The sequence below is a fragment of the Cyprinus carpio genome, chromosome A25, assembly GCF_018340385.1.
Source record: "Cyprinus carpio isolate SPL01 chromosome A25, ASM1834038v1, whole genome shotgun sequence".
In the NCBI taxonomy this organism is placed as follows: domain Eukaryota; kingdom Metazoa; phylum Chordata; class Actinopteri; order Cypriniformes; family Cyprinidae; genus Cyprinus; species Cyprinus carpio.
In genome coordinates, this window is record NC_056596.1 from 6,084,383 (window position 1) to 6,112,276 (window position 27,894).

General features: G+C 35.0%; 3 protein-coding genes across 4 annotated transcripts; all 3 read left to right on the top strand.

Moving 5' to 3' along the window:
• Positions 1–45: 45 nt before the first annotated feature.
• LOC109059436 (aminopeptidase N) lies at positions 46–6,059 on the top strand. Its single transcript, XM_042715910.1, has 20 exons — positions 46–658; positions 1,085–1,227; positions 1,458–1,591; positions 1,729–1,855; positions 1,943–2,097; positions 2,201–2,314; positions 2,635–2,778; positions 2,869–2,934; positions 3,019–3,084; positions 3,238–3,410; positions 3,496–3,572; positions 3,694–3,827; positions 3,931–3,986; positions 4,083–4,230; positions 4,447–4,538; positions 4,667–4,771; positions 4,832–5,053; positions 5,138–5,278; positions 5,396–5,477; positions 5,637–6,059. The coding sequence occupies exons 1-20, from the start codon at positions 129–131 to the stop codon at positions 5,787–5,789; spliced, it is 2,862 nt and encodes a 953-aa protein (XP_042571844.1). The 5' UTR covers positions 46–128; the 3' UTR covers positions 5,790–6,059.
• A 5,817-nt stretch (positions 6,060–11,876) lies between these two features.
• LOC109059435 (class I histocompatibility antigen, B alpha chain-like) lies at positions 11,877–15,629 on the top strand. Of its 2 annotated transcripts, XR_006153596.1 has the most exons (7): positions 11,877–12,323; positions 12,915–13,190; positions 13,292–13,561; positions 13,800–13,916; positions 14,005–14,037; positions 14,174–14,707; positions 14,795–15,629. XR_006153596.1 is itself a non-coding variant. In XM_042715159.1 (6 exons), the coding sequence occupies exons 1-6, from the start codon at positions 12,143–12,145 to the stop codon at positions 14,224–14,226; spliced, it is 930 nt and encodes a 309-aa protein (XP_042571093.1). In that variant the 5' UTR covers positions 11,877–12,142; the 3' UTR covers positions 14,227–15,629. The 2 variants fall into 2 exon arrangements, 1 of the variants encoding a protein (XP_042571093.1); XM_042715159.1 differs by having other exon boundaries at positions 14,174–15,629.
• A 1,312-nt stretch (positions 15,630–16,941) lies between these two features.
• LOC109059427 (zinc-alpha-2-glycoprotein-like) lies at positions 16,942–27,833 on the top strand. The gene is made up of 7 exons (XM_042715911.1): positions 16,942–17,347; positions 17,684–17,932; positions 18,620–18,904; positions 20,104–20,314; positions 27,025–27,236; positions 27,470–27,568; positions 27,703–27,833. Exons 1-7 carry the CDS (start codon positions 17,233–17,235, stop codon positions 27,759–27,761), a joined length of 1,230 nt encoding a protein of 409 aa, XP_042571845.1. The 5' UTR covers positions 16,942–17,232; the 3' UTR covers positions 27,762–27,833.
• The last annotated feature ends 61 nt before the right edge of the window (positions 27,834–27,894 follow it).

Below are 27,894 nucleotides of genomic sequence, written 5' to 3' on the forward strand. Positions count from 1 at the left end.
TTTCACTGGCTAGTCTCAGTGTTAATGGATGAGCCATTATACACTTTGGGAGGAGAAAAGGTGGGAAGAATAAATAAAATGCCATTACAGTTTGGTCTGATCTTTGCTGACCTGTGGTGAAAGGGAACATGGTGAGAATCCATTTTAGTGCAATGTGTGTTGGATGCACTTTCCTGGGGATGGCATCACTGGCCACCATTGTTGGGTTGTGGACCGTTCAACTCCTTCCTTCTACGGGAACTCCCGCTGAGCCCTGGAACGAGCATCGTCTACCAGACACTCTGGTTCCAGACTACTACAACATCACGCTCTGGCCTCGACTCCAGCCGAACATTCACGGCCTCTTTGTATTCACTGGTAATTCCAGCTTGGTCTTCAAATGTCTGAGGGAGACCGATCTCATCCTCATTCACGCCAATAAGCTGAACCTGACCTCGACAGATGGATATGTGGCCAAACTCTTCGCGCTTGGTATCTCAGTAGCGCCCTCAATTCAGAAAACCTGGATGCAGGAGACGACACAGTACCTTGTTATACAGTTGAAGGGGAAGCTGAAAGCTGGAGAGCTCTATGAGCTTTACACAGAGTTCGTGGGAGAACTTGCAGATGACCTGGCAGGGTTCTACCGAAGCGAATATGAGGAGAATGGAGAGAAAAAGTAAGTCCAACTATCATTTTTAAGATATGAACACAGATCTTCAATAAAACCAGTCGGGAACTCTTATGGATGAAAAATCGGAGTTATCAAGATCAGCATCAAGGCTATTGCAGTTGGCAGGTTACATGTTTGTCTGATAAGTCTCTTGGCAGCTTTATGCCTGTTTAACCTTTGTACCATCATATAATGGAAGATTACTTGCTGGATCCATAAAGCACTTTTTTATGTGTGTGTTTGGCCATTACATAATATCCACAAGATTTTTCAGGTTTTTCAATCATCATGTTAACATTGTTTGGACAGAGAAAATACATACTGTTCCCAAAACAGCATACTAATAACCCAGTGCTTGTTTTATGGTCTGTACCTACCGTTGGTGTTACGAGCACTATATCTTTGTGATACAACAATAATTACTTCCTCCAGGATAGTAGCCACCAGCCAGATGCATCCCACACATGCTCGCAAGACCTTTCCATGTTTCGATGAACCTGCAATGAGAGCGGTTTTCTACATCACTCTCATCCATGACAGAGGAACCGTGGCCCTGTCGAATGGAATGGAAATCGGTCAGTTCTACCAATAACAGTTTCTTCTCACACATGTTGACTATTTTCAGTAAAGTAATGTGAACTAGAAAATGGATTCCTATAAATCAGGGTCCCTAGAGCATCTGTAAAAAATTTCAGATAAAAAAGACAAGTTGGAAATCATCAGATAGATACTGTAGATAGATAGATAGATAGATAGATAGATAGATAATATAGAATCTAATTTACTGCTTGTTTTCCTCATTCAGAGAAAGCTGACACTGTTCTTGATGGACAACCTGTTACGGTGACAACATTTGAACCCACAAAGAACATGTCCTCCTATCTATTGGCACTGGTTGTCAGTGACTATACAAATGTTACATCAGCAAATGACACCTTGGTACGACCATTATTCGTCTTTCATGAGCTGTACGGCTGTTTTAAAAGATAAAAATCTCACATTTATTGACCACAAAGTGTGCCTTACAGCATATTTACTCATGGTGCATATGACTAAATGATGTTTGCTTTGAACAGATACGAATATGGGCCCGTAAGAAAGCCATCGAGGACGGTCACGGTGATTATGCCCTGAATATAACTGGGCCAATCCTCAAGTTTTTTGAAAACTATTACAGTGTACCATATCCTCTCTCAAAATCAGGTATGTTTACACATCTAAATCATCTCTTTAAGAGTATTGCTTGGGGTAAAAAATAATATGCAAAATTATTAATTCTCTACTTTGAAGACCAGATTGCCCTGCCTGATTTTTACTTTGGGGCGATGGAGAATTGGGGTCTGGTGACGTACAGGGAGACAAACCTTCTATATGATCCAGTCATCTCCTCCAATGCAAACAAAGAGAGAACGGCCACCATTATAGCCCATGAACTGGCACACATGGTAGGCCTACTCGCTTTTACAAAAATATATAACTATAATAGTTTTAAATAACTATAAGATGTGTAAAGTAATACTATTATGACTTGTTTGTGTTCTTGGTCAGTGGTTTGGCAACCTTGTGACTCTAAAATGGTGGAATGAAGTTTGGTTAAATGAAGGTTTCGCGTCTTATGTGTCATATCTTGGTGCAGACTTTGCTGAACCGTCTTGGAACGTGGTGAGTGTTTACAAACTAATGAACTTTTAATGGACTTACTGCACAATGGTTGGTCAACTAAAACAACATTTACCAGTCATGAACTTTTATTTACATGTTTTAAAGTGTACTTCGTGTTATTCCATTAAACTAATTTCATGTTCATATGACAAAGCGGCCAATGGTGAATAAAACAACAAAATTGTACACGTACCCTAAAATATAATAAAAACTTCCAAATTTGAACAACACCACAACAATTTACAGCCGAAAATATACTTCGAAAAAAATTATTTGCACTCTATCATATTTATTGTCTTTCTCCATTATCGCTCTCTCAGAAAGACTTGATCATCCTTAAAGACGTACACCGTGCTTTTGCTGTGGATGCTTTGGCCTCCTCCCATCCCCTGTCTTCGAAAGAGGAAGATATTATTAAACCAGAGCAGATCACTGAGCAGTTTGATACAGTCTCCTACAGCAAGGTGCTGTAGGTTTGATAACCTTCACTTTAAAATACACTGATTATTACTACTACCAAACTAGTATCAAACTCTTTTCTCTGGTACCTGCAGGGGGCGTCGGTTTTGAGAATGCTGTCAGACTTCCTTACCGAGCCTGTGTTCGTGCAAGGACTAAATGTGAGCAAATTACAACACAGTTACTTTACACCATATAAATACATGTTTTGTTTTGTTTTTAATCTGCTATATTTCTCCCTAAAAACTTATCTCACCACGTTCGCCTATCAAAATACAGTCGGTGAGGACCTGTGGAATCACCTTCAAACTGTGAGTTGCATCAGAAATCAAAACCTGTAATCTCATACTAATAATTAACAGGTTAATTATTTGATTAATATTTACCACAAATTACCAAATCAAAAAGTTTGTCAGTACTGCTATCTAGTGGTCGATTAAATCACTCTCATTTACCACCTCTAGGCTGTTGATAAGACTGGAACAGTTCTTCCCTTAAGTGTCAAAGAAATCATGGACCGCTGGGTTCTTCAAATGGGCTTCCCGGTGGTCATAATCAACACCACGACAGGCCAGGTCTCTCAGATGCACTTCCTGCTGGATCCTGAGACTACATTAGAGAGGCTCTCTCCATTCAAGTAGGTCTAAATGCATCCCTGAAGCTACCTGAGCAGACTGTGATCTGTTTTCTTTAGTGTTATGTCTATTTTTCTGATTTTATAGTTATGAATGGATTGTACCCATCAATTGGATGAAGGCAGAGGTGGAACAGCCACGCTTTTGGCTCACAGAAAAAACTGGTATGAACACAAAATAAGTTTTACGATGTCATTTGTTTCTATGACTGAGACAAGCTCATCATTTTGATGCATACATTTTTAAGTAATAAATAGGTTAACGTGATTGTCTTTTCATATGCAGCTTTTCACTCTGATATGAAGGCAACTGGAAACGAATGGGTGCTGGTGAATCTGAACATCACTGGATATTACAGAGTGAACTATGACACTGAGAACTGGGAGCGTCTCCTGAATCAACTGACAGAGAACCATGAGGTAAAGACACAGACGTGTGATTGAAATCACAGACCCAGTTTTAATTAATAAGGAAAAAAAATGACACCACAATTATGGCTTTTTTTGTTTATTTTTTTTAAAGGTCATTCCAGTCATCAACAGAGCTCAGATAGTGGATGATGCATTTAACCTTGCTAGGTAAAAAGACATATAAAATATAATTGTAAAATTTTTATTTGTACAAGCACATTTGAATTAAATCAGTTGCATACTTAATTATAATTCTTTTTCAAGGGCAAAGATAATTCCTGTCACTTTAGCTCTAAAAACTACAAAGTACTTATCTAAAGAAAGAGATTACATGCCATGGCAGTCTGCGCTCAACAACCTGGATTATTTTTACCTCATGTTTACACAAACTGAAGTCTATGAATTTTTACAGGTCTGTTCTAATACTTCTTATATATTAGCATTTGAAGCCTATAATCTTATTTTTCCTTGAATATATATATATATATATATATGTTGATTTCAGAATAGTAGTAATATGAATTTAGCAGCTTTTGTTGTTGTTGTTGTATATATATATATATATATATATGTTGATTTCAGAATAGTAGTAATATGAATTTAGCAGCTTTTGTTGTTGTTGTTGTAGAACTACACCAGGAAGCAGGTGACCCCCCTTTTTGAACATTTTAAGACTATTACTGAAGATTGGTCACATGTGCCCACTGGCCATACAGACCAGTAAGTGATCCATAACTATTTTTGTAATCAATAATGACATCTCAAAATTTTGTTCCAATGGACTTATCTTCTTTATTGGGGTAAGTCATAAATAATTGGCTTGTATTCATATATTTTTCCTTGTGTAGGTACAATCAAGTTAATGCCATTAGATTTGCCTGTAGCACGGGTGTAGATGAGTGTCAAAATCTCACTACAAGCTGGTACAGACAGTGGATGGACCAAACATTTTGGTCTTCTACAAAAAAAACCAAACACATTACTACATAAATCTAATTCGGATCACTTTGCAGGAACAAAAAAATCTATCCACATTATTACATATATCTAATTCGGATCTCTTTTTCCAGAATTCACCCCAATTTAAGGTCTACAGTGTACTGCAGTGCTATTGCCTCAGGTGGCGCTGACGAGTGGGACTTTGGCTGGCTGATGTTTAAGAACGCCATCGGAATAGAAGCTGATAAACTCATGTCAGCCCTGGCTTGTGCAAAAGATACCAAACTTTTAGAAAGGTTTGAAATATATTGTTCTTTGGGAATATATAGCATCTTTTCAAAGGAATAACATTAGATGTTTTTTTATTGTCATAAATATAGGTACCTTGGATACACGCTTGACGCATCAATGATCCGTAAACAGGACGCTTCCTCTGTCATTGTGTATATTGCCAGCAACCCAGATGGACAGACATTGGCTTGGGATTTTGTCAGAAGGAACTGGGTGTATATGTTCACAGAGTGAGCTTTATGAACAGCACAAATGCTCATATACAAGACAACTGCAAATTTTTAATGAATTAAAATAAATGTTGAATGCAGTAATGTGATGAACAGGATTAATTTGTGTCCCTATAGGTACGGTGTGGGGTCTTTTAACTTTGCCAGCCTTATAAGTGGCATAACAAAAACATTTTCAACTGAATCAGAACTTGAGCAGGTGCGTATTTTCTATACGTACACAGTTAATACAGTAACATTGTAAGAATTTAATTAATCACCTGAACTCATGTGAAACTGCTAAACAGGTTGAACAGGTTACTTGTCTAATTAATTTGTTTTGTTTTTTGTCCCCTCGTATCTTTCAACATGTGAAAAGCTTCTGCAGTTTAAGAGTGACAATTCAGAGATTGGCTTTGGATCAGGGACAGCAGCTCTGGAACAGGCCATCGAGAAGACAAAAGCCAATATAAAATGGGTGGCTGAAAACCAGAAAGAAATCACAGACTGGCTGATGGCTGAATCTGCTTAAAAACCACAAAGACAAAACAAATGATGTTAGTCTCCTTTGTGTATATGTGTAATGATAAAGAAAAACATTTTTGCATAGCATAACCAGGTGAGCAGTGTATATAAAGTATAAAAAAAAAACTTTTGAAATATTTGAATGTTTATCAATTTAATTTTGATTGTTAAATTTTGATTTGTTCTGTAATCAGATAAATACTCTGATGAACCACAAAAAAATGGTAAAACTGTTCTCTTGTATCATGATATGAAAATAAACTTCTAATAGAAGAAATCTGAAATATTTCTATCAAAAACTGAAACATATTGTCAAGTTGCTGACATCAGACTGCATACATTTGTATATATACTGTACACTAAAGGTTTTTTTTTCTGCTTAAATGTAGAACGTTATATTCTCTGTAGTATTTGTAGTCTCTGTAGAAAGTTTTACAGTATTGTAAAATAATAGTAGCATATTGTCTGTCGTTACTGTGTTAACAGTTTGTACAGTAGAATAATGACAGAGGCACAGAGCATAAGCAAATTAAAATGAATGGAACATGGAAAACAATGCATGCTGACAATTTAAGAGAAAAAATTCAAGATTCTTTTCTTTCGAAATCGGATACTAGATGAATAATAGAAAGTACAGGTGCTGGTCATATATTTAGAATATCATCAAAAAATGTATTTATTTCACTAATTCCATTGAAAAAGTGAAACTTGTATATTATATTTATTCATTACACACAGACTGATATATTTCAAATGTTTATTTCTTTTAAATTTTGATGTTTATAACTGACAACTAAGGAAAATCCCAAATTCAGTATCTCAGAAAATTAGAATATTGTGAAAAGGTTCAAAATCGAAGACACCTGGGGCCACACTCTAATCAGTTATTTAACTCAAAACACCTGCAAAGCCTTTAAATGGTCTCTCAGTCTAGTTCTGTAGGCTACACAATCATGGGCAAGACTGCTGACTTGACAGTTGTCCAAAAGATTCATGAATAGAATATACAAGTTTCACTTTTTGAATGGAAAAAGTTTGAAAGCATTTGTAGCATTTTAAAGAAAAATTTTAAAAAAACTGGTAGAATTTAAATAATCAAGGCAAAAGATACTAGATGAATAATGTGCAGATAATTTTCAATAATACGAGGGGACTGAAAGAATGCAGGGCAAATGGAGAGAAGCATCGTGTTATTTGCACTTTTAGTTCTAACATCTGCTTAAAATGGTAAGTTTCAAAAAGATCAGATCCCCAAAATTTTTTGAGAATATAATGATTGTTGCATGTTATCTTCTTTCTGATCTTCATGAAACTGAATTTCATGTCAAACTGAGGTCTTGAATTTTTAAAAGATCATTTTGTGTATAATGGCATATGCTTTGTTTGTATTAGTCACATATGCTAAATGTCTGCATGTAGTTTCTTGGAGCGTGATAAAATGAAAATACACCAGTTTGATACAAATTAATTCTATACCATTACTACTATCCTCATAATGGAATAACAGCCATGCAGATTAGTATCTTAAATATATATAACATACTAGTCGTGGCCTAGTGGTTAGAGAGTTTGACTCCTAACCCTAAGGTTGTGGGTTCGAGTCTCGGGCCGGCAATACCACGACTAAGATGCCCTTGAGCAAGGCACTGAACCCCCAACTGCTCCCCGGGCGCCGCAGCATAAATGGCTGCCCACTGCTCTGGGTGTGTGTTCACGGTGTGTGTGTGTGTGTGTGCACTTTGGATGGGTTAAATGCAGAGCACGAATTCTGAGTATGGGTCACCATACTTGGCTGTATGTCACGTCACTTTCGTCACTTTACTTTCACGTCACTAAATAACATTTATGTCCGTGTACAGATGCTGAAGGTGTTTTGTAATCTTCTGAAGACATCCATTCTATTTGCAAAGAGATCAAACCATCACATTTTCTGTTTGATCAAATGGAGATGTCACATACGATGGAATAATAATCTGAGATTTGTTAAAATACATCTGAGCTGTTGCAATATTTTCTGTTTGTAAGCTGAGATTTCCAGTTGAGATTTACTTACATTCTCATGTAGTATAAGATGGGAAAATAACAGTGAATTAACAGCTTACTCTGTTTATCCCTTAAAGTCAAAATGTGTAATGTTTTTACAAGAAATTCAAATGAATTTATTTATAGACAGGAGTGCTGTCAAGAGGGTTCATTTTAGTTTTTTTTTTCAGGTAGCAGTTTATGGTGTATGTGTGGTACTTTTTTGTTACTGTATTGCTGGGTCTGACTTTGTTTTTATGCATTCTGCCATTAATCCTGCTTTCTGTTTTGCATTGGAGTTTTCTTTTTTTGGGGGGTTTTGAGGGATGGGGTATCACCAAAGTCTGTCTGGCTTAACAGTATGTGTGACTGTGTCATATGCTTATTGTATTTTTTATGCTCCTTTAACTTTTTATCAGTTGCTTGTAAAAACACCATTGATAAGAGGGGTACTGAGAGAACAAATAAAGATATTGGTATTTTGTTTAAAGTTTTGTTTAGTTATTATAACTGTTTGCACATTTATCCATCTGAATTGAAAGTATGTGGTGACATACAATAGTTGCCTGATTGAGGATTACAAGTCAACATTAGGAATTACAATTTGTGGTTTACTGATGTTCATGTTAGTGTAGTATAGAACACTTCACAAAACATTAACAAAAAAGTAATAGTTGTACTTCTATAGTTTATAAAAAGAGGGTCTGTATATTTTATAAAAAGCATCATATGGTGGATATTTGGTATTATTATTATGTTTGAAGTGACAGAGACGTTGCTGATGTTGAGTAATCCATGTGGCTATCTGAACTGAATGCATGTAGTGGCATCTAGTGGCCTGATTCAGTAAATCTAAAGAATGTTTGGTTTATTTAGGAAATAAGCATTCAAATGTAAATGTGCACTTATTTGTGTTGTATTGAGCACTTCACTGTTTTTATTTTTATTTTTTCAAAGAAGTGATTCCAGTGACCCCATGGATGCCAGAGGGCCCCATGGAATAAAATTTAGGAGCTAAAGGGGTGTTGACTTTCATTGCATTCACGTATCAGTTCATGTGTTATCTGACAATCCCACCAATGATCTTGGCTCTGCTTCTTCAAAGTTATAATAAGGACACTGTGTTATAGTTTGAACCATTTATATGTTCACCATTAGAAATACATTTTGTATTGCAGCTAGTAGTGACGATTAAAATAATCGAAAAACAATATAAATGAAAATAATAATAATGAAGAATATTATGAAAACCTGAATGTCACAAATATTGCAATAGGCTATTTTAAGGAGTAAATAAAATGTTAGAAATGAAGAGTCTTTTAAAATGAAAAGTAATCTGCAAATTATTTTAAACTGTCACATTGCCTGAATACATTTCTCACTTAAAATCTAGCTTATAGCTGTCTCTACCTGAAATTATGGTGTCAATACTGTGCAATGTACTCTGCAATATCAAGACATCTTTAATTCTACAAAACAATGATTCTGATGTCGGGTGTGACAATTGATGACGAACTTCCATGGGCAGTTTAAAGGTATCTATACAGGGTGTGAAACGTAGTGCAATAACTTCTCCCCAGTGAATATAAAGTGGTTCGGCTACACACAAACGAGTTGGAGAAATGATTCTGAACCATGAATAAATCCAGCGATCCCAAAACTTCCATAATGTATTTGTTTATATTATGTAACAACAATATTATCACATGACAGAGAAATTTAAAAGAAAATGCATTCCAAACTAATTAAAGAACATGTTTTGTTGACATTAAATTTGATGAAATCTGAATATCAGAATATTCAGAAATCAGAATATTGATAAAAATGAACTCTACAATATATTAAAAACGTGACTAACACAAGCAAGAACAAATAGGCAAAAAAATAATAAGAGGAACATTTAAAATGGTAACCATATGTCTATGTTCTCTAAACACTTTAAAAGCACTTTAATTGTGTTCATATTTTAAGCTTTATATTCTGCATCTACATTTTGCTCCTCTCATCCTTTCTTCACTCCACAGATTAAACTTCATGCCTCGACTTCCTTTCTATTCTCTCTTTCCTTTCTTTCATTTCCTGACTGCAGTCTCATTTCTGTTTTCTAAAAAGTGAATTATACATTTTATTATAACCAGTGAATGTCAATTTATTTAATGCATTTCAGTATAATTACTGAAGATTAAAGGTCAACCCACTTTACCTGAATCCCATTGGCTCACTTTATCTAACACATTCAGCCAAAGTGGGCCAGCAATATTTAAAAACCTTACAAGGAAACTAACATTTTAAAAAAAATATATATATATTCTTTGCATCTTATTCCCTGTTAAATGTAGTAACAAACATAGCAGGAACTGACCCAGTAATATTTGTTTCTATTTAATTACAAAACTTATAATACATAATCACCATAAAGTAGTGCTCCTTTAAGGTGTGGCCACACCCACCAATGTCATATTGCATCAACCAAAACTATTTTATCATTTAGAGAAATAAAAAAAAAAAAAAAAAAAAAAAAAAATGTAGGCCAAAACTATTTTATCATTTAGAGAAATAATTAAGAACCATTGTTTTGTTCTGGAAATGTATATTCATTGAGCAAAGTACAATCAAACTTAAGACTCTCTATATTCCTTAGTAAAAGTTTGTCTCAGCAGCTTTGTGAATAACTTTTAAGAGAAATATCTTAGCTAAAAACTTTTACTGCTATTTAGGAGAAGTCTTAGTGGTAAGATAAAATGTTTTGAGAATACGGGCCCAGGTGTGTTAACAAAGAGAGACATGCAAAATATGCAGAGCCGGGGGGCCCGAGGAAGTCCAACACATAACCACATAGCGATCTATTACTAAACCCTGTCACATATCATCTTTTAATAAGTCACACACATAAACGCAGCATAAATACTCTCTTACACCCATCAGAAACAGCGCCCTCCCCACACAATCAAATACTACCCCCACAAAAATTCACCAGCTGATTCTCAAAGCTGGTGTTCCTGTCAAAATTCTGCTGTGATTATAAAACACATTCCCAGATGTATGCCTACTAGGTAATATTATCCTAGGACTTTGGGGTCACAAACAAAATCTCCTGCGTAATGCGCCCGTGTAGTTGGCCTTTTGCTTTCGGGCACTGTTTCAGCTCAGGTATGAGTTCAACCTTAAACCTACTCGATAATCTCATTTCTTATTTGTGCATCCCCTCTTCTCATACAATATCAATTTCCATTTAAACTAAAACAATAAACCCACTAATTTTACATCGCCAGCTAAACTAAAACTACTACTCATTCCCAATTCTTACATCCTCATCCCCTTTCCTCGTGTCTTCGTCAAAGTTCCACTCCAAAAAAAAAAGGACAGGGTATCGATCTGTATTTTGGAAGGTGTTTGATCACTCGAGCAACTTCAAATGCGTCATCAGTCGTGCGCTCAAGTGATCTGCCCTTGTGCTGTCGGTGTTTGGTTAGCAAGAAAATTCATTATATCCTACTCGATAAAGAAGATGCCCTTAATTTGTTATATGTGAGATTTGTATTATAGCATTTAAACGGAAAAGGTAACCCACTAATTTTAAATTATGCTAGCGCCAGGTAGATTCGAAGTGCTTCTCATTTCTTAATTTTTTCATTGGTATTTCAATGAAGACTTCTTACGAATTAGAAACCTGTTGCCAAGGGTCTTGGCCTGTTGCTGTTTTGGAATCTGAAGATCACTAATTCGCCTACGATTACTGTTACCATTATTATTTATCATATTGTTCTAATGAAATGCATGACAACACAAAATAACATTTGCTAGTAATTAATGAATAATTTAAACGTTAAAATTGTTTTTATATATATATATTTCCATGGATCTGGCTGGGTGGGAAAGCTGTCACTGAATTTATAGCTCCACTTGCCTATTACCCAAATTTAATTGATTGCACAGGTATGATTTGCAAGATGTTAAAGATCTCTGTATTCATCTGGAAAGCATCTGCTGTGTGCAAACATCTGATAGTCGTCTTAGATACTAATTCGCATATTACGTCTATTTGACACCCCATAATATACGTGTTTATTACGTCTATTTGACATCTGATAGGAAACGTCCTATAGACAGTGCAGAAGACCAAACACTATAAACAACACGTCTTGCAGATGTAAATGCAGATATCAAATAGACGTCTCCATGATGTACCTGTGCTATCAGGGTTGTATGCACTGACACTAGAACCTCCCACTGATGAATTACTAATTAACAGATGTTTTGTCTGTTGTTTCAGGTTCTCACACTTTGACGGGGCTTGCAACTTACATTAGAGGAGAAAAAGCATTTAGTGCTTCAATTATGTTGGATGACATCACTGTAGGATATTATGATTCAGAAACAAAGATCTATGTTGCAAGAGGAAATACTACAAATGAAGATGATGTCATAGATCCAAATACCGTCAGGACTGTAAGTGAAAATGTGCTTAATCATTTTACAGAAAGATCACATCGCCTGAGACCTGTCAACGACACAGAAAGTAAGTTTAGTTGGCTATAGTGATTTGGCTCAGATATTGCATGAATGGTTTATATCACTGCATGACTGTGTTTGATGTTTATGAATAAAAGATATGTAAATACATGAAGATACATGAAAATTATGTTGAGTAAAAAAGGGTTTGGTTTTGTAACAAATACACTGTTAGTTTACAATAGATGTTAAAAATAATTCAGCTGTGATTCACACTCAAATTAACTATTTATTTATTTATTGCTGTATTAGTTTGCATATGGAGAAAATAAAAAACATACATTTTTGCTCACAGGCCTTCTTCAGTGTGCTTCAATCCAATATCTCCACCCACTATTTAAACAATTAAATATATTTTAAGATTTATACAACATTAACTACCATAATAAAAAAAAAAAAAACAACAAACCACTCTAATAATCCAAAACAAACAAACATGTAAATACATAAACCATGCCAAATCTGTTGTGTGGATTATTCTGCTGTGGTGATTCCTGATGGGAGCTAGCTGAAAGAGAGACAGAGAGAGTTTATTGCAAGACTTTTTAAAGGGCTTATGAGGCCAAATGTGTTGAAATATCACTTTATTTCCTAACAGGTCATGTAGTTTATCAGGTGGTGAGTTTTTGTGAACAGAGTGACAATAAACTTGGAAAAATAACCACCAAAACCGCTTATCAAGGCTCTACAATCGACGAGCTGCATATTTTTGATGGCAAATTCGGATATAAGCTATTTTCAAATTGGACGGAACCAGAAAAAATACGCAATCTTGAACAGTCCAAGTCACGTCTTGAAAAGGTATATTACCCAACCTGTACAAAAATGCTGAAGAATTACCTTAAAAAGAGAGAAACTCAACTAAACAGAAAAGGTATAATGCTATCTACAATCAATAGCCTTTTTTTTTTTTTTAATTTATAAGTTAATATTCCCTTATTACTCAGTTTTCTCTGCCGTTCTTTCCTTTTGCAGTGAAACCTCAAGTCAGACTCATTCAGAAAGCAAACTCAGATTCTGGAGGGTCTCGTTTGAGTTGTTTGGCAACAGGATTTTACCCTCGTCACATCAACCTGACCCTGTTCAGAGATGGGCAGCCTGTATCTGATCATGAGATCACTGGAGGAGAGCTGCTGCCCAATGCTGACGGGACGTACCAGATGAGGAAGAGTCTGGAGATCAGTGCTGCAGATAAACACAAATACACCTGCTCTGTCACACACCTCAGCCTGGACGTCACTTTGGGTAATGAGCTCTTACAGAAAACACAATCTAACAGTCAAAACAAAAACATTTAAAGTCACTCTCTCAGTCTGTGGTTGATGTTTCAGAGTTTGATCACAGGGAATCATTTAAATCAGTGATTAATCCAGTTCTGACAGTTTTGGCTCTGATGTTAGTAATTGGTAATAATTAGCAGCTGCGGTAATTAGATGTGAAGACATAAAAAATGTCATTCATCTTGTAAACTTTTTTTTTTTAGGATTTGATTTAAGTGAACCATTTAAAACAGCGATTCTCTCAGTGCTGATAGTTTTGGCTCTGGTATTGGTGTTTGGGACTGGAGTTGTCTTATATAAATGGAGGAAGGGACAAGCAGGTAGGATAAAAACTTTAATTAATGATAACTACTATTTTTTTTTAGAAAATACTTGGCTTTTATGAATAACATCCTTTTGATTTTGTAGATTCCTCCAGAAGTGGTTATTCTGCTGCTTCTAGTAAGTACATTCTTTAAACCTGTTTTTTTTAATGAATTAAAAAAAGTTAAAAAGCTAAAAAAGCTAAGTTTATGAATTAAATGATTTTATTATCTTTTTGCATATTCAGATCATTCATTAAACATTTTTTTTTCAGAATCTAATGAACATGTCGAAACAACAACAATCAAATTAAATACCATGACTTGATGCTAAATGGATCAACATCTTCAAACAATGAAAAAATGAGTTTCGACCGTTGCTTGGGTTTATTATGAAATAACAACATTAACAATATTATTAGTTTTTATGTATTCCGTTTTAACAATTGTCCTTAAAACACATTGTGATCCGTACACATCACAAATGACGTGTGCAAGATGGTGCCTGAGTGTTTGTCGGCATGCCATTTGTCTCGTCAGTTTTAAATATCCATTCAGTACTCTGCCTTTATGTGCTTTCTCAGCTGTTATTAATGCATTGTGCTGATACTATCATCACCTATAATCACCAAGTGTTGCTACACATCAAAAGTTTGTTAGAGAATCAACCCAGAGACTGTCCCATTGTACAAGATTATTGTTACTCCTCGTTCTCTCTTCCCTCGGCCGAGTTTGTTTGCCGGCTTCCTAGCTGTATTATCCATGAGCGGAAACGATGCAGAAGGAGAGGAAATCGCGGAGGTGTCTGGGTGAGGATTAGGAGAGAAGTTTACATCCCTTTGACTCAACTTTCTATTTGTGCTGTCACACTTTCCAATGGTCACTGTGGTTTATAGGCCTACCTGGCTCGGTGTTCGTGTGATGTGAGATATGCCTGTCATCTGCCCATCATACCGGACCAGCGGCAGTCGGCTGATTTCTGCACTCCTCCTCGATTGCACGTCCGAAGAAGGGATGTGAATCTTCGAAATATTAAATCATTGAAGTATGGCCGTCAATCACAAGCACAAACTTCCGTCTCCCACGTTAAGATGGCCTTCGTTAATCTGTGTCTAATAAGACTTTTATTTTGAATGACTTTTTTACTATCCACAAATTGGATTTCTTATTTTTAACTAAGACCTGGACTGGAGCAGGTGAGTTGTTCGTTTTTGGAAAAGCTGGAAGTGGCTTGGAAAACTTGTAAAAGGTGTGGAGTGGCTATGGTTTTCAGGAACTGGTTTAAATCTCAGATCGTCTGGGATCTGTTGGGAACTTTTCTACTTTTGATTCTCTGTGTTTTCTGATAGATTCTGCTACCACTCCGTTATTTTGTGTTTTGGTCTACAGGCCCCCAAAGCCAGATAAAGGTTTTATAGTTTTCTGAATTATCTCATATTATCACATCATATGATCGTCTGTCAATTTGAGGTGTTTTTAATATTCATGTTTGCTGTCCTGGAAACCCCATGGTTGCTGAGTTTATCCATGTTTTAGATTATTTTGGTTTTATTCAGAATGTTGATAAGGCTACACATGTACTTGGCCACAACCTGGACCTTATCATGTCTTATGGGTTTTCCAATGATAACAAACATTGAAGATGCTTGCTTTTCAGATCTTAAGCACACTGTATTTAATGTCACTCTATGTAGCTTTTTAAGTACTATTAAAAACTACAGTTTTTTTTATTCTCGTTGCATTAACTCTCACACTGCTAATCAGTTTTCAGATATGTATCATAGTAATGAAGTGTCCACAGCAATTTCAGATGCTGCTGAACATTCCTCAAGTCCAGATGATCTAATTTCTCTCTTTAACTCTTCCTGTTCAGATATCCTGGATTCTATAGCTCCCCTGAAATATAAATGTCCAAAATTTAAATCACAACCATGGCTGGATGACTCCACTCGTTCACTTAGAGTTTTCAAAAAGCAGAGTGGCAATGGAAAAAAAGACCATCTTGTTGTCTCTGCTGACATTTTTAAAGAATCCCTGGAGAACTTTCAGAAGGCAGCAAAAATAGCTAGAGCTAAAAACTTTTCTGATATTATCAATAAACATTCTCATACTCCTAAAGTCTTTTTTTAGCACTATAAAATCAATAATTAATCCTTGCCTCTCGTATGAAGTTGAACAATCACCAGGTATTAGAGTTTTTTTTTTTTTTTTTTTTTTTTACTGAAAAGATTGCTGGCATTCGATCTTCATTTGTTCTTCTTTGTTCTAGCTCTTTGGTTGACTGTTCAGTTTCTTCAGCTACCTTGTGCAGCTTTCAGCCGGTGTCTCTCTCGGAGTTAAGGGAATTAGTGATGCAGACAAAATCTTCATATTCAACTTCTGATGCTGTTTTTTCAAGTCGTTTTTGTTACAATAGGTCCTAGTATTCAAGTAATTATTAATTCTTGCTTAGTTTCTGGCACTGTCCCTGCGTTTTTGAAGCATTTAGTTGTCCAGCCATTGCTTAAAAACCCAATGCCGATGTTAATTGCTTGAATAACTATAGTCCCATTTCAAAACTCCCATTTCTTTCAAAAGTTCTGGAAAGAGTTGTCCTGTCACAGTTACTTCATTTTTTAAAATCAACTCATACTTGAACCATTTCAGTCAGGTTTCACTACCCACCACAGTACTGAAACAGCTTTGTTAAAAGTGATGAATGATTTGCTGTCGATTGATTCTGGCGATAATTCAGTTTTGGTTTTATTGGATCTTTGCGCTGCATTTGATATAGTTGATCATAATATCCTTCTGTCACACTTTGAACATTGGGTGGGCATAAAGGCTACAGCACTTAGCTGGTTTGAGTCGTATCTTACAATAAAACTAACAATTTTTTAAAGATTTTATTCTTTGCATTTGATTCCCTGTTAGTAACAAACAAAGCAGGAACTGTCCCAATATCTGTTTCTATTTAGTGAGCAAACTTATAATTTAGAAACAAATCTTATCTCAAAAGGCTTTTCTACCTTTCACTATAAAGCAGTGTTCTTTTAAGGTGCGGCCACACCCACCAGTGTCATATTGCATCAACCAAAACTATTTTATAATTTCGAGAAATAGTGTCTCTTTAATTAAAAACCATTGTTATGTTCTGAAAGTGTATATGCATTGAGCAAAGTACAATCAAACTTAAATGGCCCACTTTACTTGAATTCACCCTACGTGTCTGTGCGTGTCTATACACTGCTACTTTCTTTCAATAAATCTGCTGAGGAAAATGAAACGTGAAACGAAGTGTGAGAGACACCGCCCCTAGCCTGTAGGCTAACATGTTGAAGGCACACGTTTAAAAATGTGCAGGTACATTTTTGCAACACATTTTAAGACTAAAAGCATGCAGTGCAAATGGACAAGATCTCCTGTCCTCGACTTTTTACTTGTACTTTCATTTCCATCTGCGTCTTATGGTAAGTAGTTTATGTTTTTAAATGTTCGAATTTTAAGACCTAATCCTGTCTAATGAATTAAATTCAAGATTAATGAAGATTGTCACATATCATGTCCTCTCTGGCCTCAATAGAGTGTTACTCTTATCACTTTCATGCTAAATGAAAGTGCTAACCCTATGCTATTTCCCATTTCATGCTAAACCTAAAACTAAAGACTGACGTTTTAAATCAAAAATAAATATTGGATATAGTTTAAAAGTTTTATTGTAACCTAGTCGTAGGCTACTGTCTCGCATGGTAGAAATACATATAAAGTATTTGTTCATAATAAAAAAAAAAAAAATTGTGTTTCAGGTTCTCACTCTTTGTCGTTGCTTTCAACTTATATTCAAGAAGAAACACAGTTTCCTAAATTTAGTTGCACAACAACTCTGGATGACATCACAGTTGGATACTATAATTCAGAAATTTATATTCCAAAAGGGAATATGACGAATGAGGATGATGTGATTGATTCAGATTACATAAAGGGTATAAGTGACTACATGTATAACTCATTTTTGAGACGATCTGCACTGCTGAGAGACTTCAGTCAAAATGAGAGTAAGTATGGGTTTCTCAATGATTTTTATATCTATTATTCTATTTAAAAATGCATAAAATGCAATTCATAGATATTCAATTACTTAAATACATCTTTATGATGATCATGCCATTAAAGTCTGATTTTAAATTAATTGAGTTTTTTTGAGGTCAAATTTTGATATCAGAATTAAAAGAAAACCTTTCATAGAAATTTCAGCTTAATATTGTTTCTTTATTAAAAATAACAAAAATACTATTGTGCTTATAATATTTGAAATGCATTTGTCTGCTAAATCAAAAGTCATGTGGTCCAATCACCATGCCGAAAAACACATAAAACAGGAAATGATATCATAGAGATGCCCCCTGCAGACCCTCATGACTGTTTCAAGATCAATAAACTCCTTAAAACAATGAATTATAATAAAATATCAGTTGATTGCATACAGATATATATATATATATATATATATATATATATATATATATATATATATATATATATATATATATATATATATATATATACATACACAGTATAAAGGAATAAAGAAATGTATTTTTATATGTATTATGTACTAATATATTTATTAATTTATTTTTATTACAAAGACTTTTTTTATTAATTTTTTTTTTTTTTTTTTTTTTGATGATGATGATGAAGGGGGCTGATCCATGACAATCTCTGCCTTATTTTCCTCACAGGTCTTAATGTTTACCAGACACTAGTTGTCTGTGAGCTGCTGGAACTAGACAAGGCTGGAAAGATGATTATCAAAGATGCCGCTGGTGGCTACACCACAGATGAGCTGTGTTACTTTAACAACATCTTTACTTACACTGTAAATGTGACTGCAAATATTACACAAGAAGTGCTCAAACCTCATCTGGAAGAATTTAAGCAGGAATTTGCAAAGTTCTTTTACCCAATTTGCATAACAACTCTCAGGAATTACCTCAAAAAGAGAGGAGGTCAAGTGAATAGAAGGAGTAAGTCCTTGAGGACACACCTACATTTGTATTATGAATCTGCCATTCCAGATGTTTAAAAACAATCTTCAGGCTCATAAATAAACTTAAAGGGGTCCTATTATGCTCTTTTACAAGGTTTTGATTTTGTTTTGGGGGTGTACTAGAACAGGCTCTCATACTAGGTTGTTCGAAAAACACATTATTTTTCACATATTTTACATTATTACAACACCTCGCTCCCCAGTCTGGCATGAACGGCTGGAATAGCTTCAGAAACAAATTAAGTCACGACTTCCTAAAAACCAAAAGCGCTTTAATTAATTAGCTTGTCCAGTGTGAATCACTCAGCGCTCGGCGCGTAAACATCAAACACCATACAACATAACACAGCAGCCAGCTTCAATCTAAATATTAAATAAAAATCAAAAATCAAATCAATTTGATTTAAACCCGGATAACTGTAATCACTCTAAACTCGTCTGCCTTGGGAAAACTACTGTTTCTGCGACATAGTGATAACACTCATTGCCTTTGCTAGTGCAGCTCAAGCAGGTCTCGTCCCATTCGTCAATCTTTGTGATATCACAAATCACGGAAATTATGCATTGTAGTCCAAACGAGTCGTTTGTGATTTCCTTTTGAATTGGACTTTGAGCTTTGTAACGTTTTCCTTTTGAATTGGACTTTGAGCTTTGTAACGTTGCAGATCTTTTTTTATGCTCAAACAGCAACATTACAGTTGAAAAAGTGAAAAAAGCATAATAGCACCCCTTTAATTGTGACACATTGTTATATAACTCTGGCTCTGAAACTTTTCCTTGGTGTTACTTGGTGTTTCCTGTTTTCTTTGCCTTTTGTAGTCTGTTTCTAGTTTATTTTTTTTATTTTTTTAGTTTGTTTTTCGATTAATCAGCCCATCTGTTTTCTCTTGTACTTTTTCAGTTACCCTTGTAACTTTTGATCTGGTTCTGTTCTGTGGTCCTGTTTCTGCCCATTCTCTTGGTTTTGGTTTATGTTTCATGTGTTTTGTTCTTCTTGGTTCCCTGTTCCCCACCCTTTTATTTGACCTTTTTAATTGAATGAAAACCTAGTAGCCTACTGAGTCACTACCCTCTGTTTACCTGCCTGTTTCTTGGCTGCCCTGGTGTTACACCCATGCATTTATAGATGTGAAAAGTTCTTTGAAATGACTTTTTTTGTTGTTGTTGTTGTTACAGTAACACCCAATATCAGGCTCATCCAGAAAGCAAACTCAGATTCTGGAGGGTCTCGTGTGAGTTGTTTGGCATCAGGATTTTACCCACGTCACATCAACCTGACCCTGTTCAGAGATGGGCTGCCTGTATCTGATCATGAGATCACTGGAGGAGAGCTGCTGCCCAATGCTGACGGGACGTACCAGATGAGGAAGAGATCGTCTGGAGATCAGTAATGCTGCAGACAAACACATGAACAATATTGTTAAATTATATTCAACACTTTCTAACAATACATCTTCAAACAATGAAAAAATTAGTTTCGACAGTTGCTTGGCTTTATTATGAAATAACAATATGAACAATATTGTTAGTTTTTATGTATGTCGTTTTAACAATAGTCCTTAAAACACATTGTGATCTGCACATATCATGTTCGTTCAACACGATCTGTCCATGTTGGCATCTTTGTGACATGAATTTGTGTCAAAATACCATAGAGTTTGATTGGTCGCACTGCCTTTGACATTGCATTATAGAAAGCTCACATAATTTGAACTCTTAACCTTATCAGTGATTTACTGATGAACTGTGAGCCATTTAACTCTTAGATGTTTTGCTATTGAAGAGCAAATTATCAGTTGTATATTAAAGAACCGGAATAAAATGAAAAGTTAAATAAGTTTAACTTATTTTATATATATAATATTTAACAATGATATCTTTCAAGACATTTTAACATTTAGTTATTTTGGCTACTTTAGTGCATTGAAGATGAGTGTTACAATTTTAGTATTGTACTGTCTCAACTGTACCTGACATTGGTACCATTGGAACAAAAGTACTTCTTGTAATTTAAAGCTAAATGTGGAAAATACTATGTATTGGTATTATTGATAATTATTTATTTAGCAGGCAATTAAAATAAATTTCACAAGAAAAAAATGACAAGATCTTAATTTTTAGTTTTTGTGTGGTACTACTGACTAAAAACTTCCAGCTTTATTTTGTAGTTACAATAAAATTCACATAATGAGCTGTAACTTGTCTTTAAGATTAAACATTAAATTACAAGCATCTGAAGAAAATGTGGAAACATTATGTGAATGTCATGTCACAAAACAACATGATCAGAGAAATATCTTTAACCCTCTGAGGTATAAGGGTATTTTTGGGGCCTGGAGAAGTTTTGTCATGTCCTGACATTTGTGCTTTTTTTAGTTACTTATAAACATCTAAATGGCTAAAGTCTAAAATCACTGTAATCAGCACAAACTGGACTATAATAATATGTGAGCAGCATGTATGTACATGATTGTGTTTTTGAGAAAAAAATGTTTATGAGTGGTTAGTGAAAAACTAAAAATTGTAAATCACTTGAATAAGGCAATAAAACACATACAGAACATCTTGAAAATCATCTCTGAAAATCATCTTGTTTGCTCACTCACAGAAAACAATATATTCATTTAAATTTTCTAAGACACTTTTTGTGTAGAAAGGGTCTATGCGAGAGGGCGTGAACTATCAGCATTATGTTGTGATTTACACCTGAGAAGACAAAGGCCTGCATAATGAGCTGCATAATGAGCCTTTCAGCCAGGTGTGTGACTGAGAGAGAAGAGTTACAAGAAAAGATCTAAGGACAAAATAAATGTATATAATTTTATGTTTGTAGTTTATTTAGAATATATTTAATTATGCCAAAAAATAATTTAATATTCACTTGTGAGTGCAGATAAACAGTTTATCAGGAACAATCAAAGCTGAATTTTTAGCATCATTACTCCAGTCACACGATCCTTCAGAAATCCTTTTAAAAATCTGATTTTCTACAAAAAAAAAAACAAAAAAAAAAAAACATTTATTGTTGTTGTTGTTGTTATTATTATTATTAATGTGGAAAAGAGCTGAGAATATTTTTTTCATGTTTTTTTTTTTTTGGATAAATTGAAAGAACAGCATTGTTTGTTACATTTACATTTATTTGTTACATTTATATTATTTGCATCAAGCTTTTGTATGGTATAGTGCAGGGTTATTCAAATCTTACCCTCAAGGGCCAGTGCACTGCAGAGTTTAGCTCCAACCCTGATCAAACACACCTGAGCATGCTAATCAGTGTCTTCAGGATCATTAGAAAATCACAGGTAGGTGAGTTTGATCAGGGTTGGAGTTAAACTCTGCAGTGCACTGGCCCTGGAGGGTAAGATTTGAATAACCCTGGCATAGTGTATATTGTTATTAAAACTTCATAATGTTTCACTTGATTATACATTTAGCCAGGAATTATAGTTTGGAAAAAGTCTAACTAGTAAAATGTTTACACATTATGTGAAACCTAATACAAGTATATAAATAAAAAGAGACTTACTCATGTTTATGATCTCTGTTGAATAAAGCGCTTCATTCTTTTTTTCTGAGGAAATCTCAAATCCTGAGGTAATCCTCATCACATCTTCTTGGGGTGAATTATGTCTTATTCCTCTCAGCGCGAAGCAAACAGTAAAATAAAAAAAAAAATTAAAAAAACGCGCTGCTTTGTTTTCTGTATGGGCGTTTACAAGCCGCGAGCTTCAAGTGAAACATTATAATCTCAATACCGCGTTCAGCGCGGGGGCGTGGTCGCATTAGATATAATGAAGGGAGACGTGAAAAACGGACATCGCATTGTTTTCATATGTACGGAGCCCCGCATATGACATGCAAGAAAAAATACATAAATTGTGCGCACGATTTACTAATTCGTTCCCTCAATCTACTAAAACGTGCACACGATTACTATTGCGTTCCCTCCATTTACTATTGCGTTCCCTCGATTTGCTAAGTCGTGCGCACAATTTATAAATCGAGTGAACGAAATAGTAAATCAAGGGGATAGTAATCATGTGCACGTTTTAGTACATTGAGGGAACGAATTAGTAAATCGTGCGCACGATTTACCTACTATTTTTTTCCTGCATGCCATGTGCGGGGCTCCTACATATGGATTACTTTATCACAGAATATTTGTTTTCAGCAGCACTTGTTTAGTTTAAAAGTAGACATGTCAGGCTTTCTATAGATATCTCTCTCATGTCTCTGTGTTGAGTGTTCACTGAGTTACAGTTAATTTTAATGAATTTGTAAATGAAGATCAGCGCAGACAAAGGCTGCAGACAACACACCTTGTTTGTTATCTTTATTTTATAAATGCACAAAGTTTTGTTGTTATGTCTGTGTACAAAAAAAGTAGACCCTTTACAGATTCGATTGATGTGTTGCTCTTATCTGTACGATCAAAACTGAAAGTGTAATTTAAGTTCTTTTCGGGCTTATCAGGAGAAAACAAAAATAACGACTTTATTCAATAATTCATTTATCAGTGGTCTCCCCTGTGTCTCTCCATATCACCATATGCTGCGTATGCTCTTCTGTGTCAACTGTGCCACAAAGATGCGCTGTTTCTACGTATTTTGTATTTAGCTTTGATTCTAAATAAAACAGCACATCCTTGTGGCACGGATGATACAGAAGATCATAATCATCATACTCTTATATTAAAAAAAACAGAGGAGACACTAAACAAATAAATAAAATAAAATTTTTCTTCATCACAAAAACAAAAAGTATTCCCGTCGCTTCATATAACACAGATTGCACGTTTGATGGGTAGATGGAGTATTCTGAAGACAACTTTTATACCTTTTATGGACCGGACAGCACTACAAAATGGCTGACACCCCATATAGTGAACTATATGGTGGATATGGAGCAGTTTCGGACACAGCAAAGTGTGGAATGTTGTGGACACTACATGCATTTGACTGTTGCAGCTTTAATTACGTAGAGAAGGGGAAGGGGCTACCAGATTCTGATGCTGAGTGGCAGAATAACCTTATATAATTCATACACTACATGGTTGTGTACATAGCGTGCAAACTATTGTGCGTCATTTGAGACGCAGCTTAAGTCTTACTACCTACACAAGGCTATATTTAATAGTCTTGATTTCTATCCCAACTAGATATTGGTGGGTGAAGTTACTGTAAATAGCTTCTGCCAACAATGGCAGATTTTTATTAGTAAATTTAATGTGTCTAGCTTCCGGTGTAGTCAGCTTCCAGATATTTTTTGCTCGTTTTGCTGATATAGCAAACTGTTGTATCTTAACATATTATTTTAATTTATTATCTTAATTATGAACACACTTGTAAGGCAAACGGTTTTACTGTTTACTGCAGTTTGCTATTATTCACATTATTTGTCTTCAGATAGTTGCCTCATTGGCAAAAAAAATTCCAAACGTTGTACATTAATATTAAATGAAATTAATGACATTAAAATTCAAAGTAATCACTTTGGTTATCTAAAATACATAAATGTAACTATAACGAAGTTACTCATATTTTGTATTTTAAATAGCCTACATAACAACGTTACATGTATTTCGTTACTCCCCAACCCTGTGCAGTCGCCTATAACTAACTATGTTTCAGCTTAATATTTGCCTCTTGTGTAACAACTTCAAGTTGTTCACTCAAGCTAATGTCTGTTTTTAGAAGAAGATTAAAGTCATTATTACACGCTGACACTGTCTGGAATATTTAATTCTGAACTGAAAGTTTAAGTCTGAAACTGGCACTACATTCTCTCCTATCATACCATCTTGTTTCATACAAATGCAACTGGCACCATCTTGTGTATCAGTTACCATGTGTTGCAAAATCATAAATGAGGTCTTCAGTGTTTTCTTACATATAGGTTGTTAGACAGCACAGTTATTATTTAGCTTAGAAATCATCTTGTTGAGGATGTTCGTTTTTTGGGGGATTGTTCAAAAATGAAAGTGATAGTCACAAACTCATGTAGGGTTACTTTTGAAAACAAAGCAAAGTTGTTATTAATTTACACTAATATTAAAGAGTCCATACAGAGTAATAGCTACATATGGAACTTTAGGGCCCAGTTTCACAGACGGGGAAGTCGTGGCCTAATTGTTAGAGAGTTTGACTCCTAACCCTAAGGTTGTAGGTTTGAGGTTTGAGCAAGGCACAGAACCCCTAACTGCTCCTCGGGAGCCGCAGCATAAATGGCTGCCCACTGCTCCGGGTGTGTGTGTGTGTGCACTGCAAGTTTTTTTTTTTCAGTTGAAACAGCTCAGACTTACATTTTAGTCAGGGACTAGGCTTAAGCCTTGTCTGTGAAACCAAGGCTAGATGTTTTTTTTTCTTAACCTCAATTTTTGACATTTAGAGATTTATTGTTTATCTTCACATAATTTTGTTTAGTTTTTGTTTTGCTGACTTACAAATCATTAACTGCAATTTGAAATTATTCTAACCTCTCATAATTTCACTGTTGTTGTTTTCTTTTTTTTCTTTTTTACTTATGGACTTTTAGTTTGCATTCTCTCTCTTCTCTTGTTTTATCCTGTTAATCTTTTCCCTTTGTTACTCATGATTTTCACCCATTTCTTGTTTTGATCTGAAAACTCTGAAGGCTAACCTTAAAATGAGAAGAACTCAAGTCAATAGGAAAGGTAACTCAAAAGCATATTTTTATCCACATTCTTGTTAAATATGGGCAGAAAATATGAGTTGACAGCAGGGGGAAGACCAATGGGGGGACAATTATCTACAGACTAAAGACAGAATGAACAATGGCTTTTGAAGTATCAGAGAGTCAAAAATACAAATAATTAGTGAAAATATATTTAAATATATATAAATGATAATATTTTAATAAAAAAAAAGTGGACTGATGGCCTCAACAGAAGTACATACCATTGATGTACAATTTGAAGCTTACAGAAGGTGTTTTTAAAGGACTGTTTTTTTTTTTTTTTTTTTTTTTTAATCTATCACCCTGTGGTGAAAACGAATAGGCCTACGTTTTTTTTTTTTTTTTTTTTTTGAAAAAAGGGTATATTTTTTTCCCCATCAAACCAGTGGTCATGTCACAAACAGTGCTGCCTGCATATATACAACACAATTTCTTTTTTCTTTTATATATATATTAACTTCTATCCCTATCCTAAACACTAACCTTAAACTTATTATAGCATAATAGCAGGCATGCTCAAATGTATGGATCACAGAAACATTTACACAACAAGTAAATATTGTAAATTAAACACTTTTTAAGCAAATTTTTTATTTTCATAAAAAAATACATTTATAACACTGTACTCTGTGTTATATTACCCTGGCATTACAAAAAAAAAAAAAAAAAAAAAAAAAAAGAGGTTTTAGTCAATACAATGATTTATATTTATAAAGGTATGCATTTAACTCAACAGTGAAACCGTGAGTCAGACTCATCCAGAAAGCAAACTCTGATTCTGGAGGGTCTCGTGTGAGTTGTTTGGCAACAGGATTTTAGAGCCTGTCCTCCAACAAAAAACGACCATATAGGTCGTTTGTGCAAGCGCCTTACCCCCCCCCCTATTTTTACGTTTCAGTAAAGTTAAGCGGCCTCCCCTAGCCAGGCGTAAAAATAATGACAGTATCGCGTTGCATCTGGTGGTCCATGAAATGCGTATAACGTCATTACCAATCAAAATGCAACGTGTGGACTTTTTACACCGTCTCACAGGTATATTCGTACATATTTTACTAGGTGGCTTATCGTTCGAATGACCACACCTAACCCTGTATCCTACACCTAACCCTCACAGAAATCATGCTAAAATTATTATGTATTGAGCATATACATTTTACGTGCACGTCCATTCTCTGGGATTGAACCCATGATAGCATTGATTGCATATCAAGGTTATAACGCAATATTACCACTGAGCTACACGAAACGCAAACTCACAGTGCAAATAAAAGAGTACAAAACATTAATATGAAAACGACCTTTTGCCGATAGGGGCGCAAATTGTAGTATACGCTCTGATGGGTCGTATTTCAGGGATTTGGACAAACGACCTATACGAGCGTATTAGTTGGAGGGCAGGTTGGGATTTTACCCTCGTCACATCAACCTGACTCTGTTCAGAGATGGGCAGCCTGTATCTGATCATGAGATCACTGGAGGAGATCTGCTGCCCAATGCTGACGGGACGTACCAGATGAGGAAGAGTCTGGAGATCAGTGCTGCAGACAAACACAAATACACCTGCTCTGTCACACACCTCAGTCTGGACGACAAACTGGACATTGATTTGGGTAAGTATCATTATAATTTGTTTAGTTTTGGTCCTCAAACTTGCCTGGCTTCATTCTTTTGTGGCTGAGTTTGGAACCATTTTAATGAACAGACAAAATAATAGCCAAAATTGTGTCTAAAATGTAAGTTATTTAGTATTAACTTCTTATTTATTGAACTGTTGTATAAATATAAATCTAGCAGTCAAGTTTCATATCTCATAAACAATGTTTTGAGAATTGTCATACTTCAGAGTATCCAGGGGAAACATTTGTGGTGGTGGTTTTGGCATTGGGATTGGTGTTTTTGACTGTGGTTGCCATTTTTATATCGAGGAGAAGGTATCGTTCAGGTAATACGTGAGATAGACAAAACTAGCCAAAACATGCTAGATTCTTTCAGACTATAAAGATCTATCAATACAACAATACTGTGCAGTTTTTTTTAAAATAATTTCCTTTTCTTATTTTGTGTGTTTTGTTGTAGTTTCCTCTTCAAGTAACTACTCTTCTGCTTCTAGTGGGTATTTTCTGTCCAGGTTGTGATTTAATTAATTTGCACGAAGAATAACAAAATATAAATTAATCTGAATATTTTCTAACACATTCTTTTTTTTACCATCATTTTCAGCAAGTGAAGATGGCATGAATAAAACCTAATTTGGTTTCTTGGTGAAGT

What these genes read in the sequence shown, in the direction of transcription:
- LOC109059435 (XM_042715159.1), top strand. Translation starts at nt 12,143, where the DNA reads ATGTTGGATGACATCACTGTAGGATATTATGATTCAGAAACAAAGATC. An exon ending in ACCTGTCAACGACACAGAAA is followed by an intron (nt 12,324 to 12,914) that starts GTAAGTTTAGTT and finishes ATTTCCTAACAG; the next exon opens with GTCATGTAGTTTATCAGGTG. An exon ending in TGGTTATTCTGCTGCTTCTA is followed by an intron (nt 14,038 to 14,173) that starts GTAAGTACATTC and finishes TTTTTTTTTCAG; the next exon opens with AATCTAATGAACATGTCGAA.
- LOC109059436 (XM_042715910.1), top strand. Translation starts at nt 129, where the DNA reads ATGGTGAGAATCCATTTTAGTGCAATGTGTGTTGGATGCACTTTCCTG. An exon ending in CATCAGCAAATGACACCTTG is followed by an intron (nt 1,592 to 1,728) that starts GTACGACCATTA and finishes TGCTTTGAACAG; the next exon opens with ATACGAATATGGGCCCGTAA. An exon ending in AAGTCTATGAATTTTTACAG is followed by an intron (nt 4,231 to 4,446) that starts GTCTGTTCTAAT and finishes TTGTTGTTGTAG; the next exon opens with AACTACACCAGGAAGCAGGT.
- LOC109059427 (XM_042715911.1), top strand. Translation starts at nt 17,233, where the DNA reads ATGTGCAGGTACATTTTTGCAACACATTTTAAGACTAAAAGCATGCAG. An exon ending in AGACTTCAGTCAAAATGAGA is followed by an intron (nt 17,933 to 18,619) that starts GTAAGTATGGGT and finishes TTTTCCTCACAG; the next exon opens with GTCTTAATGTTTACCAGACA. An exon ending in CAAACTGGACATTGATTTGG is followed by an intron (nt 27,237 to 27,469) that starts GTAAGTATCATT and finishes GTCATACTTCAG; the next exon opens with AGTATCCAGGGGAAACATTT.